This window comes from Mauremys mutica, chromosome 4, assembly GCF_020497125.1.
Source record: "Mauremys mutica isolate MM-2020 ecotype Southern chromosome 4, ASM2049712v1, whole genome shotgun sequence".
Taxonomy (NCBI): Eukaryota; Metazoa; Chordata; order Testudines; family Geoemydidae; genus Mauremys; species Mauremys mutica.
The window spans coordinates 23,303,242-23,324,471 of NC_059075.1; the positions used below are offsets into that span (position 1 = coordinate 23,303,242).

The window sequence follows — 21,230 nt, forward strand, 5'->3', positions numbered from 1 at the left end:
CTAACCGTTTAAGTCTTCTCATTCCATTTTTAAAAATACAAACATATGATAGTGTTTAATATTGGTATTTCCCTCCTCATCCTCCACTCTACTCCTTCCCAGAGAAGATATCAGAGCATGTGTTCTCATTATTGAAGAAGCCAGAATCCATAATCCATAAGCCATATTTAGACTCTTCTGGTGAAAGATAAACTCATGTACTATAGAATTCAAGCTTGTAGAAATAATCAGTATGTTCTCAAGGTCCTGCAAAGCCCAAAACCTCACTGGGCACTGCTCTCCCTAAGGGGTTCCAAGTTCAGAGTTCTCTTTAATTACTAAATTGCTTTTCTTTACTCCCACCCAATAAAGAACTTAATATTCTTGATGGAGAAAGATGGCAAGTTTCACAGGCAGCTCTTCAGTGGTGTTCTGCTCTGAAAAGCGATCATACAAAAATTAGAACTGACCAAAAACCAGAATTTCCACTGCATCGGAAAGTCCAACATTTTGACATGGGTTTTCCTCCCAAAATGGGAAGAGAGTTGAAATATCAAAGCTTTTTGCAGAAAAAATTTTTTTATTTAGAAACATTGGAGCCAGTGTTCTGAACATGGGAACTGAAGTTTTGGTACTTCATGCTCTTATTCTCTCCCTATGGGCCAGGATCCCCAGCCAGAATCTTTCTCCTGTGATGCACTGCAGCCTCTCCTTGGGCAGGTTCATTGCAGTGCATGGTGGGAGATATAGTCTGGCCAGGGAGCCTGGACAGTAGAGAAGAATGGGGGCTAGAGGCATCCAAACCACACCTCTCCTTAAGCACCACAGTGGTTTAAGTGGATGCAAACATAAATGGTTGCTCAATCCAGCCTAAAATAAAAAGTTGAGATTTATTTTTAATTTTCCAGCAGCTAAAGTTTGAGTAAAAATTGACATTTTCCTGTAGGAACCACAGGCTCCAGTGAAAATGGGACCTTTTTACACAGCAGATCTCTTCCTTTTGTGTGTTCAGAATCATACCCACTTACTTCCTGCAGCCACCACTACAGAGCAGAGTCATGGAAGCTGACAGTTACTGGGGGGAGGGCGGGGGGTTGGCTCTTCCCTCTCAACTCACATACTAGCCAGCGCAGCAGAGGTGGGAGAGGTTGGTGTCACAATTTGCAGCTGGTATAGGCCAACAGGAAACTCTGTCCTAAGAACAAGAGGGAAACAGGAAGGGTGATCTGTACCTCAAAGGGTGTGTCTGAAGCACAATGCCTCCCAGGGCTACTCCTGGAGTGGAGAAGTTTAAACACACACATCCCCACCCCCCATTGTTCTGGACTATGCCTAAATCACAATCTAGCCCTATATATATATATATATATATATATACACACACACACACACACACACACACACCTTTATTCTCCCTTCTTTCTAGTGAATGCTTGGAAAAGCAATTATACACCTGAATTTGTTAGTTGCACTGCACCTGCTAGTACTTAATTAAAAATATACAAAAGGAGAGTGAATTCGAAGGACAAGGAGTGTCAAAAGATAAGAGAAATGCCTCTTTAATCAGCCCCATGTCTCAACAAGGAGAATGTACCCAACTGGTCTGATATGCTGTATTGCCCTATATACTTTCCTTCCACATGTATCTTGAAAAGACATTTGCCAAAAGAAAGTGGCACATCAGTTACTGCCACCTTTCCTCCCCCCATATTTTCCATTTCCACTTGGAGAATAAGTATTTTTAAATATCTCAGGAGCAGAATGGAAATATAAAATCTCAGTCCATGTGTGATTAAATTGAGGGCCTGATCTTTTACACAGGTATAAATAAGACATGATTCCATTGAGGCAATTGGACATAAAAGCAGTGTGAGATAATCATGTTTTCTGGTTCTGTTTTCTTTTTGCAAATTACTGTGGTATACGCCTAACTGATCAAGCTCACTAATAGTGTCACAAATCCCCTTCACGCAGGCATCACACAGAGAGCTAATATGCCAAGTGTTTCTGGACAAGACAGCTCTGCCTGCTCAACAACTAAGGAACTTGAAATTAAAAGACAGAACCAAATTTCCTTGTGAGAGAAAACCCCACCCCCTTTTGTTATTTGGAGTGGAAAGAAAAGAACTTTCAAACAGTGAAAAAAATTACTTTTGATAGCAGTTAAATTCATTCAGAGGAAAATCTGGCAACAAATGTAATGCAAAGGAAAGATAGGATGGGAAACAGATGCACTGCAGCATGGAGACAGCAGCTCTGATCAGAAAACATGCTTCAAATACCAAACCCCACTGCTACCTGTTAATTCTATTGCCAAGAACACAAGAACAGCCATAAATCTCTTCTTTGCTTCTGGCTCATTAGAGCAGTTTGCTATGTTTAATGCTAGAATTGGAACTGGAATACCAAAGCTGAAGTCCCTCAAACATGGCTCGACTCTAGATTCTAATCAGAAATTCTCAGTTTATACCCAGCTTTGTAAGATGGATCTGAACCAGAATACTGCATCCAAGCCCTCTCAGCTGGGTGGAGAATGAGTTCTAAATCCAAACACTTTTGCTTAGGCCCATCGCCATTTAATGCCACAAACTGATTTGATGCTATTGCATTTGTGTTACTGAGTAGATCACATATTGGACTATACTGTATTGTATAACATGTTTAAAAATAAATTGTCAACCACTTGCTCTTTTATCATTTAGCCATGCTTTGGTGCTTTGTTTGCAACTCTAATGTCATCTGCTTCTAGCCATATTTGCTAAGGTTTGTCAAAAATTTTCCATGGCAACTTTTTTCAACTAAAAATAGGTTTTTCGACCAAATAAATGTTTTCGAGGAAAGTATCTGCTGGCCTTCATTTTCAATCTATTGACAAAATCAAAATTTTCTGCAGACGCACTCCCTGATTTTCTTATCCATTTTAATCTTTGCACTAGAGTAATGCCAGAGTATATGTAAATATTGGGAATCGCTGAATGCCTATTATGCACTTCACAGCAATTAACAGACATGATCCCAACAGAAACATCCTGTGGTAGCAAGCTAACTTTTTATTTAAATATATGGATAGGGAGCTGTGTTTTTTAACAGGCATTCTGAGCCTAGTAGAGTTAGTAGATTTGTGAACAGGGTAATTATTAGACAGCTTGGAAGACGTTAAACATTGTTATCTGGGGGCGGAGGGGAAATAAATTGTTAGGTAATGGCTCCTAAAGACATCCTTAGGAAATCAGTTAAAAAAGTAATATTTTATCCTTCACAAGCCTGTATACATTTACCGTGTTGCTTTTGATCCTGGAAAATCCAGTCTCCTTACTGGATGAAGAAAAAGAGCAAAGAAGCCTGTATGTGGAATTGAAATTGCTTGATGCAAAGCTGCTGTCCTCCAGGTCACATAAGGCCATCTTTTCAATCTCTGTGGCTTATTGAAATACAGATTTAAAGGCATATCTGAATGTATGGTAAGCACCATGGCTGAACACAGGAAGTTTAGCTCCTGTAGGCTTCATCCAGGCATTGAGTGGAGTATTTAACAAAAAGCCAATAAAAGATCCACTGAGGTCTGGGTGGTGTCTATAGAGAGAAGGGCTGACAAAGATGCTGAGCAAGTTCTCATGCATTTGGCTGATGAAAGCCATATGTTACTGTCATTGGCTCGAGCATCCAGTGGAGAGTTACAGGAATAGATTGAATACCCAAAACAAGAGGGATAACCACAAGCATTAAGCTAGAGAGACCTTTAGCCTGAAACTAGTGTAGCAGAGGCTCCTTGATCAGGACATGCAAATGAACAAGGACAGACACAGGGTTAAAGTTTAAGCAGCAGGCCACAACTAACTTAAACTTAAGCTTGCTCTGCTGAATCCTCTCACACACACACTCTCCTCACCCCCACATGAAGGAGACAAAAGGTACCAGTGAGGGACCTGGGTCTGCAAAGACTTCAGCTCTCCCCTTTTCCCACCAGCAAAATCCCAGATGAATTATTGCTGGGTGCTGGCCTTTTGATGCAAGTTGAGAGCAAGTAAACATTCATACAGTTTCTAATACTGTACTAAATTTCTAAATCCTATTCCTATTTAATCTGTGTCTCCATGATGAAATTGGTAAAGGGTAAGAAAACCTACCGGGCATCAGGCAATTTGGCCTGATCGGAAAGATTCTTTCCTGACGCAATAAGCAGGTGATCAGGCAGATGCACAACCGCCTAAAAAAATGGTTCCCATCATATATAAATAGGAGAAGAAAGGTTATATGATACAGCATGGCCAGAGGGCAGCAGGAGAGTGTTAGCAGGGAACCTTATTCCCTGCAAGGGGTGGAAGGTTTGCTATAAATTAACTAGAGCACCTGAAGCCAATTAGAGCACCAGCAGTGAGTCACATGATATAAACCCCCTGCTTCAGGTCAGACAGTGTGGGTTGTTGGAGCAGGAAGGTTTGGTTGGAGCAGAGAGCGGTTTGAAGGAGTTGAAGCAGAGAACAGTTTTGAAGAGAGACAAAAGGAAAGTTTGGAAGAGTGCTGTGGTGGGCTGAGAAGTCCAAAAACCCTAGGTAAGGGGCACCTGGCTTGTGTAGAAGGAAGGCAAGAAGCCCCTCCACAGGCTGAAGGGCAGGAGAGGGAAGTAACCCAGGGGAAGGAACCACCAGTACAAGTGGTTCACCACTAACCTCAGGGCCCCTGGGTTGGGACCTGGAGAAGAGGGCGGGCCCAGGTCCCTCCTTCTCCACTCCACTCCTCAAGGACACTAGTGGGGTAATTAAAAATACCGGTTCAGAGGCAAGCAATGGTGCCCTGAACCTTCCCCAATGAAGAGAAAGCGTGAGACCCAGCATAACAGTACTGGCAATTTGCCACAGTTAGTTCCAATAAAGTGGGGCCAGAGGCTTGAGAAGCCCCAGAAAATTTAAAGTAATTATGAGAAGCAAAAGCCAATCAGCTCATGTCTACCTGGCTGGCCAATGGACAGTAGCACAGCCAGGGGGAAGAGGGACCTATCCCTGAGTACACTACCCCTTTTCATTCTGGCCAGCATCTTATAGATCCAGTCATGTCTCCCATCCATTAAACCAGTGGCTGGTAGCATAGCAGTAGTCTCTACAGGCATAGTATGGTTTATAAAGCTACTGAGACCAGCTTGTCCCACTGGCAACATTGCTTTGCCTCCAGAGAACTCTGGGGTGTGGACAGATGAATTAATTTGCTGTTGGCAGGTATGGCACCAGTCAACATTTGTCCTTTTAATATAGGGTGGCACTACAATGGAGGACAAAGCACTGTGTAAAGGTTGTCTGTCCATGAATGGTCAAATACTGGTCTTAAGCACAAAAGCAAAATTCTCATTGTCACATAACAATTTGAGGGGTTCCCCCCTCTATTTATTTAATGCACTGGCACCATTTGTATAATAGATGAGTTTCAAAATAATGGTTTAGATTGTGATCAGTTTCTAAAGACTCTCACAGTGAGAGGAAGTACTACATATTAATGCCTGTGGCACATTTACCATAGCATGCTAGAATTCACAAAACTAGAAAATAATCCTGTATAGCCTTTAATTACTGTTTATTAAAAAATAAGCATTGGCAAGTAATTTACGAGTACCATATTTGCCAAACAAGCTTACACAATCCAATAAAGCTGAAAACTACTCTTCTGGCAAATTTCTTTTATTTTACAAAATATAGATGCATTTAAAAAAAATTTCAAATGAACATCCCTTGCTCTGTAATCTGATTATGTTAAAGTTTTATTCTGGGAGTGAGAAATTCACTTGGCAACACAGATACAACATATTTATTCTGTTCTTCCCAGCACAAATTACAGCAAATGTATGCACAAACATCGAAGCCAGGCACAAGTAACAAGTTCAATAAACTTTACATATTGCTACAAAACTCTGGAAGTTGCTGCAAGGCTTTCCAGGAGCCTAGATGGCGGTGTAGTTCTTGGTGTAGTTAGTGAGTTTGATCTTCTCTGGGAAAATTATGTTAACTGAAAGGTTTTCCCCACTGTTAGATTGAAGAAAGCAATTCTTTTTCTTGCGTAGGAGATGGCTATATTTGGCATTAGCAAGCCACATTTCACATTTGGAAAAAAATACAATCGCAGTTGTACCCAACACAACAAGACATGTAAGCAAGCCTAGCACAATGAAACATATCACCTGACTTTTATTAAGCAAGGGGTCTGTGTTTTGGATTGTTTCTTTCATTGTTATCTTCAAGACTTTATGTTCTTGGTGAGGTACTGACTTTGGATGAGCGTTTGGTGGTAGATTATAACTCTGCCCGTGTTTGGCCTCTGTATTCACACCATGGAGACTTGTGTTTCTGTTGAGATATGTGCAGGTTACACCAACAAATTCCGGCTTACAAATGCATTCAAATCCTCCTTCTGGATGCTCATGACACGTTCCTCCATTCTCACATGGGCTGCTAGCACAAAATATGACACGGCTGCTGCAGGATTTGCCCATATAGCCAATAGGGCAATGACAGTTGAAGCCTCCACCAATATCCGTGCACGTGCCTCCATTTTCACATGGGTTGGGTTCACAGTCATCTACATCTATTTCGCAAAAATTGCCAGCAAAACTTGGAAGGCACAAACAGGAGGCATGAGGCGCAAATCCATTGTCATCAACACATGTTCCCCCATTCTGACAGGGAGAGCTGGAACACAAGACAAAAACAGATGGGAGTTTAAAGAAAATTTAAGTGAAATAAATAGATATGCAACATTTCAGATAATTAAAAAGGGGTAATTTTCTTTACTAGATAATGAGCCATGTCAGTTCTTGGTGGAATGTCATTGACGTCCATGGAGTTGCATCAAGAATGAATTTTGTCCAACATCTTTATCAATATACACTGTCCCTCTAATATTCCAACATTGATTACAATCTCTTCTGCACATCCTAATGTACACATCCTATCTGAAGAGATTTAAAACTGTTTTTGAAATTAAGCTGCCCAGTGTGTCTGTCTGGTTAGATCTTGTGATCTGAGGAATGGGTGAGTAGGTATTCAGACCAGAGTGAGCAAAGATACTGCCAGCATGGCTTTGTTTTTCCTCAGCAATTAGTCAAAACACAATCTAGGTGTGTATATATATATGTATATATACACAGTATAAAATATCAACAAGCATAAGCTGATGTGGAGACGTTTATTTTTATTGTATGTCTAAGGAATAGTCATACCCTGTACATTCAAGAGCCTGGGAGAATTCAGGGCACTTTGAAACCTCAAAGCACTGAAAACAATTCAAACATTTCCACTGTTATTTGAATAAATACATTAAGTGAGAATAATTTTGTCAGAAGAAATCATATACAATCAAACCTGTTATTTCAAAGGGATTGGGGAGGCAGTTGCTCAGCAGACTGGTAACAAGGATACCAAACTTTTCACATCTAGGTCCCAAATTTGAACAGCCCCAGGTCATTAGTGTTCAAAAGTTGGTACCATCTCATGGCTGCTTGGTTGCCTGTGTGAAATTACCTTATTCCAATTCCTACTAGATAAGTGTTCACAGTGCAAAAGCCAACCCAGTCAGCATCCTCCTTGATAGTCTTCACAAAAAAGCCAAGGACATGGAAACTGGAGAATGCTCTCACTTCTAGAGCTGGTTCATTCACATCAGGGCAAGGAGACACTGATTGTTTTGCTACATTCTTTCCGTGGAAGGGACGAGGATTTCATCCTCCAGGAATATGAATCCAGCATCTTTCATTGGTACTAAATTCACTCAAAAGCTATTAAAGGAAGATTGTACTAAGTGCAATTTCAGAGGACTCAGCAGAGCTAGGGTGGCAGCCAGATAAGGGAAAGTAATGGAGAAGTTATGCAAAAGCAGAGAGCTATTAGCTCCTCAGATTGTTTTCAGTGTTGACTATATTGATTCATTCACAATGACTTGTTTCAGGAATTTTTCTTCCAGAAGTATTTTTATGTGTTGATCCCTAATGTAAGCCTGAATATCCCATCAGAATTTAAATATGAACACATCATCACAAACCATTTAAAGTTAAATAAGTTAATTTAGAAATGTTAGCACAGAGGCCTACAAGCTCCAAGCATCCCTCCTGGCTATGGTAAAAGATTGTTAGTATGTAGGCAAGCATACCATGACGCCTTACAAAAGTTATGTCAGAGAAACAATAGATATTACTAACAGCTACAAGTTAAATTGCTTATAGAGTGGAAATAAGCTTAAGAGTATGACCTATTTTTACAACTGCTTAAGGTTGTTTTGTGCCTTGTAGTTGGCTATGCTGTGTGAACAACAAGTTATGAAGTTGTAACCAAAACCACAAGAAAGGGCATGTAGGATGGAAGCATTTAAGAAGAACATTATTCACCTTGTGTATAACCACAATATGACATTAACATAGGATCGGCCAATTTATTAAAACATTCCAAACCGCAAAGGACACAGTGAAATGTTTGGTTAAGAGTTGTTTTAACTCACGCTATGCTTTATTGTTAAGGAGGTTAAAGTTATTATGATGGAAATATAGGGCATAACCCATTTCATAATAAGTCTATAAAAACCTATAGAATTTTAAATCATTCTGGGACAGGGTGAGATGCAGACTGACCCCCTCACCTCCCAACTGGTTGGTGAATACCACCTTTCTGTTACGTGCTGTTCTATTTGTAGTTAGAGAAATCTGATTTAATAAACCAGTTTGAGCTTAGTATTCGATGCGTCACTGACTTACACATTGACCAGAACCCACAACATTTATTACAGAAACATGTCTTTCCTAACTTGGACTATATTAGTATTCCAGAGAGAGCTGCCAAGAGACAGTGGGCCATAGATGACAGTGGGCCACATTTTGAAAAATCAGTGAGGTGGTTATTTACAGCATAATTCGGTCCATTACTTGCACTGTGGCAGTACAGGAATCTCGTGCAAGAGATTGCAAATGAATGTCCATCTCACTTTCATGATCATTTTACATGCAGCAGCAACACTTTTAACATCCAAGATTAGAAAACACATTTAGGTTTCATACACTGAAAGGACATTAACCTTGACATGGCTCAATCATTCCATATTCCTGAAGGCATATAGTACAGTACCTGCCAGTATTTGAAAAGATCACGCAAATCGTTATTTTAAAATATTGCACTTATAGTGGGAGACCCAAAGCCTAGGACATCGAACATCACTGCTCTCATGCTCCAGCTACATGTGCACACATAGTTAATATTTGCAACTGGTTAAATGACCCGGCCATTATGGATTCCCACAGTGGGACTTTGGGTTGCCTTAGGAGATCTACTGATAACTGGGCTTTGGACTGCATCAGAAGCATGAGCTGCAGAGGAATGGGCAGGTGGTGGAAGTCGCCCTAATACCCCTATATCTCTGGAGGTGGAATGGCCCAGCTTCCCAGACTCTCAAGGTATGTCTACATTGCAATGTAAGCCTAGGCTCAGACTCAAACCCAAATCCCCCTTCTATCTACACACAATTCTAACACAGACCCATTACCCTGCAGAAGTAGAGGGATTGAGCGTGAGCCCCGAACAGGCTCAGTCCCAAAAAGCCATCATAGCGCAGTGTGGGCACAGCTCAGGTCCAAGCCTCCCAGACTCAGGTCATTTCCCCAGGACACAGGGCCAGATCCAGTAGGTAGCATTCAGGAATATTTTATCATAATTACTGTGACGTTCAGGAGCTCATCTGTAATAACTTATCAACACTGTATGTGACCTAGTTATTGGGATAGTTACTGTATGGCTATATTGTGTTATTGGAATATTTATTGCATGTAGGGTGATCAGATGTTCTGATTTTATAGTGACAGTCCCAATATTTGGGTCTTTTTCTTATATAGGCACCTATTACCTCCCCAACTCCCTGTCCCGATTTTTCACACTTGATATCTGGTCACTCTAACTGCATGCATATGTTGGTTTACTTTAATAGCAGGGTTGTTAACAAGTAGGAAGGCCACATGATGGCCCCAGAAAAGCACATTGGGGGTCAGTAAGACACAATGCCTGAGCTATTAGCTGCGAAGATGCTATTTTCAGGCAAGAGCCAAGTCACAAGTCTTGTTTTGCCAGGGCTGGGACTGAAGAAATCAAAAGGAGCGCAGACAAGGTAAAATGTCTCCTTCTCCTGAGATCAGGCAGTTGTCAGGAAGCTGTTCATAGGGTACAGGCTGACAAAAACACAGACACCTACTTGGGGTTCTAAAGGAGTTAGGCCTTCCTATGCGTTAAGTAAGACAATGCGTGTAGCCCTTTTCTTGGTTTAAAAATCCTTTTTGTCTTATGCTTTCTTTGTTCTTACTGTTCAGATTAAACAAGACTTTGTTTTAAGAAAGCTGCCTAGTTCTTCTAGTTAGCACTGATCACAAGTCATCAAAGGGAAGACTTGCAGGTGCAAAATCCAGTCAGGCCACATGGTGCTGAAGTTCAAGAGTGGGAAAATTGTGGGTTTCACCCCAGAAAAAGGTAAGGGCACGAGGCCTAACACCTGCAGGGTTACACTCAGAACAGAGAAGGGGTCAAAGGTGCAACTAGCCCTGAACCATGACAGTTTAAACATCTTACAGTGGCACCCAGAGACCCCAATCAGATCAGAGCCCCACTGTACTAAACAGGAGACAGACTATCGCCCCTCCATAACAAAACACATACCTGCAGAGCAATGATTGGAATTGTGTCCCTCCAATTCCTAAAAGCCAAACTTCTACCGTATGAGTTAAAGGAAGATTTCTGTTAGGCCTTTATTATGCCACCAATTCCCTTACCGAGCACGGCACATCAGCCATCCTTACATTGTAAACAGCAACCAACCAGTGAGGGTAAAATACTCTCACGTACACAAAACACCCAACCTGGCCCCACTGAAGTCAATGGCAAAAATCTTCCACTGACATAACAGAGCACAGGTTTGGAACAAAGTCATAGACTCATAGACTTTAAGGTCAGAAGGGACCATCATCAGCTACTTTGGCCGCCTGCACATTGCAGGCCACAGAACGTTGTCTGCCTATTCACGTAATAGACCCATAACGTCTGGCTGAGTTACTGAAGTCCTCAAATCATTATTTGAAGTCTTCAAGTTACAGAGAATCCACTCTTTACAGTAGTTTAAACCTGTGCGTGCTCCCTGCTGCAGAGAAAGGCAAAAAACTCCCAGGGTCTCTGCCAATCTGACCCAGGGGAAAATTCCTTCCCAACCCCAAATATGTTGATCAGTTGGACCCTGAGCATTTCGGCAAGAGTCTCCAGCTTGAAGGCAGTGAGAGCATGTTTGGGCTACAGCCTTATACAAAACAAATATTTGTTTGCTCAATTACAACCCATTTTCTTCAAATATAATGAGTGCGGAAGTTTCCAAGGAGATTTAACCACATGGAAAGGCTAAAAGGGTTGTAACAAACGATTGTTGAGCTAAAGAGAGACAAGGAAACCTTAGACAAAAGTCAATGTTTCAAATCAGGATAATTATTTTTAAAGTGATTTATAACAAAGAAATTGATTAATTTTCTTCAAGCTTTGCAGAAATATTCTGCTTCAGCCTCAGGGGAAATCCACCAACTTTCAGGCTAAGACAATTTTCCAAGCCAAAGCTCTAGGACAGCTAAAACAGCAATTTATAATGGAAGCTGGTAGCAAGCTTAACCATAGTGACATTTCTGCTTCTCCATAATAAAATGCACGAGGATTAAAGGTCCTCAGATATTAGGAGAATGTGAGAAGACCCTTGACAGAATAGATTCCTCTTAAGGACAGATCCTCAACTAGAGCTGGCTGTATTTTTTCAAATTTAATTAAAAAATTATTCACAATTTTTTCATCATTTTTCAGACAGTTCTGTTCCCAGCTATATCATTAAACCCTAGCGACAGCCGAGTCATGGACAAAATGTGCAGCCAAAAAGCCACAATAAGACAAGACTCACAGGGAATAGGTTCCTTAATGAATAGGTTCATTCCTTAAAGTCTATGTTCCCCACAGTAATTTGAGTTCAGCCATTAATACGATACTGCACGTAGAGTTTATTGTATCAGAATATTGCCAGCCTTCATCAATGAGTAAAAGCTTGAATTTAACTAAATTATATTCCTTCTAATCCCTTGTTGCTGTTTCAGCCTCTTAATGTTTATCTGTCCAAATCTTCTGTTACATGCTTAATTAAAACAGGTATCCATATTTCAGACATTACATTCTTAATTGATTTCATTTACTGGTACTAATTTCCTTTAATTTGTACATTATAGATGATTTACCTTACAATACAGGTCTAAGGAATAGTTAGTATCTTGCATGTAAACACATGCCAGTTGTCTACTTATCTACTTTATGGGCCACGTTGGCAGACATATGCACATGCATTTTTCTGCCTAACTTGTACCTGCAGATACTGTGACTGCATATTCAGTTATGGCAAATGAGCATACAAATGACTAATTAGACATATGACTGGCCAGTTTTATACATGCTTACTGTGACGGCATGAGAAAAATCTTCCAAACAGCCAGTTAGTTAAGTAGTTCAGAAAGTTAATTTAAGTGAATGGAATTCTTTCCCTGGATTTTGTTGGGCTTTGGATCAGGACCAATAAATATCAAAAAGGCAGTTTGACAAATGTGAATGAATAAATAAATGGCCCCTTGGATGCCAGCTACCTGGGACACTGCCATAACAAAGGTTAATGGAGGTGCCTGAGCTGGGGATGCCTTTGTACAGATGAGAAGGAGCTGCAGGAAGGCTGTTCTGCGCAAGAGCTCTTCACTATCAAATATAACCCTCTCCTCCCTCCAGTCCCATCGCACTAATCCAATTTGTTGACTTTTAGATCTTTCAACTGCAGCTGTGAGTGTGCGTCCCAACTTGAGGGGATGGACACATGCTAGGTCTGCTTGAGCGAATGTGCTAAAAATAACCATGTAGCCAGGAGTAGCACAGGCAGTATCTCGGGCTAGCCACCTGAGTTTGTACCCAGGGAGACCAGGTGGGTTTGTAATCGGGCAGCTAGCCAAGCTACTGCCTGTGCTAGCCCCAGCAACACTACTATTTTTAGCACATTTGTTCAAGCAAAGCTAGCACATATCTTTCACTCAAGATGGGAAGCACTCGCTCAGCTGCAGTGTCGACATACCCTTACAACATGCTGCCAAACTCATCAGTTTGGACAGGCATTTCGGGTAGCCTGAGGTTTGGTGGGTTTAGCTGAGCATAGAGGCAGGGGCTAGGAGGAACGTGGGTGACTAGAAGGAAGAAACTCCCTCTCCTCTCCGTGGCCTGAGGAAGCAGTGCGCCCCCCACCCCTTCTCTTCCTCTGCTGATTTAATCTGAATGTCTCCTCCCATTTAACCACTACTGGGTGTAGAGTTTTGTGGGAGTTCAAATACCGTGGTGTTGCAGACAGGGTTATTTTGTGCTGAGGGAGGTTGCTGGTTGGCTACCTCTCTCTTGGTCTTAATTGGATTATATTTTTAATTATTTGTTAAGAGCACTTAGAACATTCTTTTGATATTTATATATTGACACTGTAAATGAACCTAATCAAAATATTACTGCAATATTTGCAATTTTGAATATTTGAGGTTCAGATTATGCACACAAACTCATGCTAAAAATTGACATATTTATATAATAGGAATAGATCAGAATTAGTAGATTTGAGGCTAGAAACAAATAGGCTAGAAACTAAACTACCATGTAGGCCGAAAAGTTATGTGCTACATAGCAAACATTTTATGATTTAAGAAAGAAAACCAGAGAAAAATTTAGCAGGACTGTATATTTATATCAGAAATCAATATTTACCCATTAATAATGCAGGGTCCTTTTTTCAGATGGCAGTTTTTTCCTGTAAATCCCTTGGCACACAAACAAATATATCCTCCATCTCCAGTCTCTATGCATGTTGAGTTATTGGTGCAGGGTTTTGAAGAACATGGGTGAATATCTGTGTTAACAAAAACAGTTTTGTTAAATCAAAACACCATTAGTCATAATGTTAAATATTTAGCACACGAGAAATCAGGGCCTACTTTATCATATAAGAGCCATTAAATAGTAAACAATGCAAAAAGACTAAGTGCATTTTTAAAGGTCCTTCATCCTGCATTGCATATATTTTGATTTATTCTTCTCTCTAATGGAGGGCAGATTGTTCATAGACACTGTCAACTTGTTCCCCACCCATTAGCTCTCACTTTGTGAAATACACTTGGATTGTTTCGCTTTATGAATAAGTAATACTAACAATAAAAAGTTAGTGGTGGGGGGAGAGTTACTGATTACTATAAACACCACCTCACATTCCCAGCTATTTCATACATGTAAGTCAGATAAAGCAATGGGCAATCTAAACATGGTATATTTACAAATTTCTCCAGATTGCCTGATGTTTGAAGTCCTACACATAAGCATTTTACATTTTAAAAGAGAGAACTGATATCTGTAGTAACAAAACACAGGAGCTGTTTAGGAATTTAGATTTTCTTGGACAGAGAGGGTGTCAGCAAATGCCAATTTGGTTGAAACGGAAACTTTTCTTAGGAGAGGGCTGGTTTCAATGAAGATTCATTGGAAAGGTTACTTGGGTCCTGGTTGGAAATTCTGGGTAAAACCAGAAAGAGAGAGAGAGAGAGAGATACCTCGACCCCACAAAAAGTAACGTCAATGGTTATGGCACTCATCTGTGATGTGGAGAACCCAGATGCAAGTCCTTGTTCTGCCTGATGTTGAACAGGGACTTGAGCCTGGGTCTTCCACATCCTTAAGCACCAGGTTCTTTGCTATTCTGGCATCATGGTGTCTGTCTCAATCTCTCCTGTTGGCCCTATACAACTTTGTATACCTAATTAAATATTCATTGGGCCAGAGGGAGAGTGACTGTAGAGATTGGTGGCTCACCTGGGATGTGGGTGATGCAAGGACTTGAACTTGCATCCTTCAAATTTCAGGTAGATGCCCTAACGATTGGGCTATTGGGTACTGTGGAAGGCTTTTTGTTTACATGAAAAACTCTGAAAGGTCTCCGTTTCATCCCGGTGCAGAATGGGAACATTTTTGTGGGATGGGAAAACTGCCTCCAGCCCAGCTCTACAAAACACCTTTGAACCACACCCTCTCTCTGTGGTGTAGTCTTTGCTGGTTGGCATTTACCTCTTACATCAGGTGCCAGAAGAGTGGACCCTGTTATATTTTTGCCTTGTAAGTCACGCACATAATCTTTCACAATTACCTTCTTAGACTGAATTTCCTCTAGAGCAACTACTGAAGATTTAAAAGGAAATAAATAAATAAATGCAGGTTTGAACCCAGATAACATGGCAGCTGTTGTGAGGTCTTGCAACTTGCTGTGAATTTTTGCAAGCTCACGCAATCATTTTGAGTGACAGTACAGTGCATATACTTTTTTCTAAAGTGATAAATAAGGAGGTCATGAGTATTAAATTCTACTTCCCACCTAAACCCACCAGATAATGTGAACTTAGAGGAATATCATGAGGCAATGTAAAATATTAACTATAACTATAAACGTTGTCCAGTTACAATTATAGTAAAATGCTCTTCCCCCTGTATAGGGGCCTATTTTCCACTATCTTAGTCTGTCCCGATTGCCACACTACCACTTTATATGAACTTTTGTATGTAAATGGTGGTTTCCACAAGGACCAAAATAGCCTTGGCTGCGTTTTGCAGCAGTGTTGTGTGCCCATTTTGGCAAGCCTTAAGGGCAGCTAACTAAACACAACCCTGATACGTGAGAAAGGAGATGCCTTGAAATAGACACACACATTCAATAACATTAAATAAGAAATGTATAAGAAGGAAATAAGAAAGGAAAGAAAATAAGACATATAACAGCTCACTAGCTAGGAAAATGACACTACTTTAAAAAAACAACGACATTATTCTTGAATTTCCCCCCACTCTTCTCTCAAATGACTGATGAGCTGTGGAATTTCTTACCACAAGAGATAACTGAGGCCCAGAGCTTAAGAGAATTCAGAAAAGGTTTAGACATTTACATGGATAAGAATATCTACAGTTGTTTTACCTAGAATTAAAATAGCATGTACAAAGAGTTAAACCCTCCTGCTTCAGCAATCACTAATTGTTTTTATTAGGAAGAAACTTCCCCAGCAGCAGTTCACTGGAGGGTTTCTTGCACCTTCCTCTTAAACATCGGGCACCTTCCTCTTAAACATCAGTATCAGAGACCATTAGATGGACCATTGCCTTGATCTGCTGTGGGGACTCCTATGTTCCAAATGAGCTGTCATTAAGGTACCTGCCACATATTCTGAATGCCATAGTTATTGTAACGGCACTAATTTTGTGGGCTTTTGCCCTGGTTTCCATAGAAACAAACCAGCCACACTGTTTTCCCCCTTTGTTTTGAAATTGATTCCGTGTGGTACATACACCCACTATGGCATGTCACAAAGTTAGCTCAAGAAAGAGAAACCCTCTGTAATAGGGTGGCTTTCACCACAGGCTGGGGCTAAGCCAACCCTAATTATAGCATGAGTCTCACCTGAGAGGAATCAAGTGATTTGGGGGTAAAAGGAGCAGGAGAGTGCAATAAAGGGGGGAAGCCTAGGAAGATGTGGCAGAGTTTGGAGAAAGTGAGGAGAGGCTCCTGCAGTGAAGACCCAGAGGCCAGGGAGAAGGAAGAGAAACCTTATGTTGTGTGGATTCAGGAATGGACCTTGTTTGGGGATTTTGAGTTTTATTTGCAGTTTATTTTATATTTTGACCAAGAAAAAGCTTGAAGGGAAGTTTTATTTGAACAGTCCGAGTGGGGAAACTGAGGTACTCTGCCTGTAGCCTGGCCCTAGGCCATGAGGGGGTGCATGAGAGGTGGCCAACCTGGTTACACACTGATTCATGTGTACAGGTTTTAAATAGGGGGTTGGATCCTGCAAAGTGCTCTACCCTCTGGCCTTGATCCGGTAAAGTGCTCAAGCATATACTCAACTTCATGCATGTGATTAAATGACTGAGGGTATGTCTACATGGGGATAAAAAAAAAATGCAGCTTGCCCAGGTCAGCTGACTCAGACTCATGAGGCTTGGGCCCTGGCAGCTTACAAATTGGTATGTAGACATTCAGGCGCTGGCGCCGCTTACCAACAATGAACAATGCCACCACCACTGGCCCATTTCCTCATAACAGGCTGGACCAACCCTCAAATCTGAATACCCCCAAACTTTGGGGAAGTTCAACCTGGATCTGAACCCTGGAGCAGGCCCAACTCTATTAAAAACAGTGGCTATGCAAAGAGAAGATTTAGAACAACTATACAGGTACATCTTCTAAAACTATACAAACTGGAAATTTATGTGATGCACAATGAAATTTGAGCAAAATATACCAATGCAGTTCAAAATCACCTCCGGTTTCCTCCTTGTTTAATGAGCAAAGTAGCTGCTCAGAATATGCTCACATTTTAAAAATATACAGCTATCAAATTAACTACAGACCTCATCAGCTTTCCCACCATCAGTTTTGCATCCTTTCTAGCTGGCATTCACTCTCCCTTGACAATGTCAAAGCAGTTGCTGCATACAGAAACGCCTTGGCAAGCGTATACAGTCTTTAAAAGTTGTGAAAATGAAGGACGTTGAGGAGGTGCAACAACTTCCCATAAAAAAGGTGCATTACTTATTAACTTTCTTGATTCTTTAGAGCAACATAGTAAATGTATGTTTTGACCTGGTGTACACTCATAGATATAGACCGCCTGCAGGAGCTAAAAATGCCAGTTTAGGTACATTTTCACAAGCAAATGGAACACTGGTTGTCTCCACTTCTCACATGCAAAGATAAAGTGTTAAGGGGGATTCCTTTATAGGTAGGTGTCTAGTATTTTATAGTATCAGATTATACTGATTTACTGGATTGGATTTAGTGTTTCCATATGAAAGTCAGTTATTCATACATGCTAACCATCCCAAGTTGGGCAGGAGCCTCCTATTTGTCCTGTGGAATTTCCTCTTTCTTCCTAACCTGATCAAATCTGGATTAGTGGTATGTGTTAATAAGTTATAACAATTCATCACAACTTTATACAACCAGGCAACTGACACCATCTTCCTAATAGAGGAGGGTCCAATCCAATGGCGGAGCAGTTGCTCCATTTCACGTTATATTGCTTTATTGGATCATGACAATCATGGGTAAAGGCCACCCAATAACAGGGAGGAAGCTTCTCTCTGCTGACCCAATATGAATGAAAGAACATGTCCAGACTAGCTAAATCCATTGGACTGGCATGATTTTCAATATACCTGATATATCCAGACATCAGACAAATGGCTAATTCTATCACTCTGATTATTCTTGACATGTCCTTAGCTGGCCCTGGATTCAAGTTGGCAAAAACTGACTCCTGGTGCTGAGTGAAATAATTTTTGGATGTCTGTAGAGCACGCTTGGTATTACTAAATATAGAGATAATGGGTAATATTTTCAAATCCACCCAAGTTATTTTCAAAAGGGATTTAGTGACTTAGGACCAAATTTTCAAAGAATTTAGGTGCATAGAGATCTAGATCGGAAACTAGTGTTATTTTCAGAAGTGCCAAACCAGATCAAGTTTCTAACACACACTGATTTCAAGTGACTAAGTTCCATTTTCAAAAGTGACAGATTTTCAATGGTATTTAGGTTCCTAGAGATGCAGATAGGTGCCTAGTGGGATTTAAAAACAAAAAGTATCTAACCTACTTAAGTGTTTCTGCATCTTTGCTGTCTAAATACCTTTGAAAATCTGTCCAATAAGAAACCAAGTTTAATTGAAAGATGATGGGACTTAGGCTCTAAGTCACATACTTTGAAAATGTTACTTAATGAGATTTGCTTAATGAATAAGAATGATTTCTTGAACATCAAGGTACAGAACACAGCAACAAACTAATTTTTGATAAACTAGAAAATGATGAAACCCAGAAGACTGGAAAAAAATATGAACCCAGTTCTCCTTTTCCACTGGTTTAACACCAATGTAAGTCCACTGAGTCACTGGAATTTCTTTTGATTCACAGTGGTTTGAATGAAGGAAGAATTAAGTGCTATTCATTCCAATACTTCCATTCAAACCCTTGGCTAGAAAATATTTGGTCAAGTACCAAGCTAATGTATTTATTTCAACTTATACTATCATATCCACACAATGTTGGATAATGAATTATTTCAACTGGTTGAACACACCCATGGGGACTTCTTACATTTACGGAACCAGTGTGGAATTTATTATTCACCATCTGCATGTGACAATCATAGTTAAAAAATGGAATTAGGGTTTTATGCATAATTCTAACAATACCCAGAACTATATTATACAAGATATTGTATGTTTTCACCTAAAATGTGACTGCATAGGGCTTTTTTTTTTCTCCCCTCCTCCCCCCCCCAAAAAATCTTCTCTCGTGTTTTGGGTCAAATATTCATTTTAGAAAGAAAACATCTAGGGAAAAGCGTTTGCATATTTTTAACACCAGATGGAGCTGTAATCACTTCATTTAATCTCTGGAAAACTATGTTGCTCTATTAAAGGAAAGTATTTGCAAACCTATGTCGCAGAGGCTGCCAACCCATCCTTCTTCACAGACACATTGCCATGGTTTGGCACAGCTGCCATGCACACAACCAGGAAAAGGAACGCACTGATTACAGAGAGGTCCTTGCCACCCAGGTTGACACCTGAAATAGATACAAAACAAGATACAGAGGGTTTTTTTTTTTAATAATTACCAGGCTGTTCTCCTTTTAAATGCACAAAAAACTGAATTTGCAAAGATAACACTGCTAAATGTAATACATTTGAAAAAAAAGATCTTCAATGTTTATAAAATACTGGGGAAAGAATTAAAGAAAATTGATTCACTTTAAGTGGAAGAAAAACAAATATTTTAAACCTAAAATAACGTAGCCCTCTTAAGTTTCTTTCTATAGGTGCTCTTAGGATATTTTTAAAAAAAAATCCAATTCTCAGAGGCATCCAGGTTTCTTTAATATGTTATACAATTCTAGTTACAGTCTGTTAATGGAGGGCTGTTTCCTTATAGCATCACATTTTCAGCTGGCATATCATTCTAATTGCTGTCTTTTTTTTTCATAAGACTCATGTATTACTGAAACAACCAGTCCCTTCACTAATAACCTCAGCTGGTAGATCTCTTTACCTGCATTCACTAGGAATTTCACAAAATCCATTCACTGGGTGGCAGCCAGGTTTACAAACAACATCTGGGAGAGAGATTTGTAAAGTGTCAGTACTAAAAAGAACCATATTCTCACATTCTATATAGATATAGATGCTTTAAAACCAACCAAAAATATATAAAATTCTAAAAACAAAATGTTCTCATTCTAAAAACAAAATGTAATTCTAAATAAACATATCGCCTAGCAATTCAGCTAATACACCTATTAGACAACTGGAATGGAAGTTCCTCAGAATTGTACAAGTTAAAGCACTTTAACATATGCAAATTTTTTGCAATATTAATATCAATGTACATAAAATTGAAAATTACATAAAGGGTCTAAGTCATTTCGCACATCACATGATAGTCTAAGTATACTATTATACTTTTATTTATACAAAAGCACCTTTAGTCAGAAATAATTTGCATTCTAAAAATTTGCTAGTATACATGTTGAATCCATTCAACAAGGCTGTGTTATAAAGAAACACTATTTTGATTAAATTGTATGAGAATAGCAAAAGTTAAAGAGAAAAAGTCACATTTTCTTTGCACACAATTTAATGTAAATATTTTAATTTGCTAAATAATCTTAATCTCGCATGCAATCATTAACTTTTGAAAGAATTAAATTGCAAGACAAATCCCTGCTCACACTCAGAAGAAAAGCGTCTCTCTAAAATCAATAAGAGAAAATGAGAATTTGGAAGGAACTTGAACTAGAAAAAAACATGCGTAGGGTAAAGCAATAGTAGGTTCTTCAACGGTGGCATTAAAAAAAATAGCGTGAGGCTGGAAAGTTTTTAAAACCGTTACTTGCGTTAAGGTTGCAAGTTCTTCCCATTCAGCCCATCAACTGCACACCATGATGACACGGGAAACACTGGGTCTTCTGCATTGTTGTCTAATCGGTCAATTGCGGCTTTCCGGGATGCTGAGCAGAGGGGACACGCTTACTGGAATATGGCGGGTGTGTTTGTGTGATCCAGTAACGCGTTCCAGGTTCTCTCGCTTGTAGTGTGTGTGCGCGCATATTATCCA

The 21,230-nt window shown here is 39.9% G+C and overlaps 1 protein-coding gene and 1 long non-coding RNA gene across 7 annotated transcripts in view; both read right to left on the minus strand.

Moving 5' to 3' along the window:
- Positions 1 to 379: 379 nt before the first annotated feature.
- LOC123368073 lies at positions 380 to 4,260 on the minus strand. The gene is made up of 3 exons (XR_006578676.1): positions 4,107 to 4,260; positions 1,101 to 1,174; positions 380 to 416 (listed from the first exon to the last, which is right to left on the minus strand). It is a non-coding gene; the product is annotated as an uncharacterized LOC123368073 (long non-coding RNA).
- Positions 4,261 to 5,458: 1,198 nt separating this feature from the next.
- Positions 5,459 to 21,230, minus strand: part of DLK1 (delta like non-canonical Notch ligand 1) — a 71,944-nt gene continuing 56,172 nt past the window's right edge. For 3 of the 6 annotated variants that reach the window (XM_045015670.1, XM_045015668.1, XM_045015669.1), the window contains 4 exons: positions 20,166 to 20,229; positions 19,553 to 19,683; positions 13,788 to 13,929; positions 5,460 to 6,653 (listed from right to left, as the gene is read on the minus strand). In XM_045015670.1, coding sequence (XP_044871605.1) covers positions 5,909 to 6,653; positions 13,788 to 13,929; positions 19,553 to 19,683; positions 20,166 to 20,229 — 1,082 coding nt within the window. In that variant the 3' untranslated portion in view covers positions 5,460 to 5,908. Of the gene's footprint in view, positions 6,654 to 13,787; positions 13,930 to 19,552; positions 19,684 to 20,165; positions 20,230 to 21,005; positions 21,059 to 21,230 lie in introns of those variants that run through there. The other 3 variants (XM_045015667.1, XM_045015666.1, XM_045015671.1) reach the window with 2 other exon arrangements.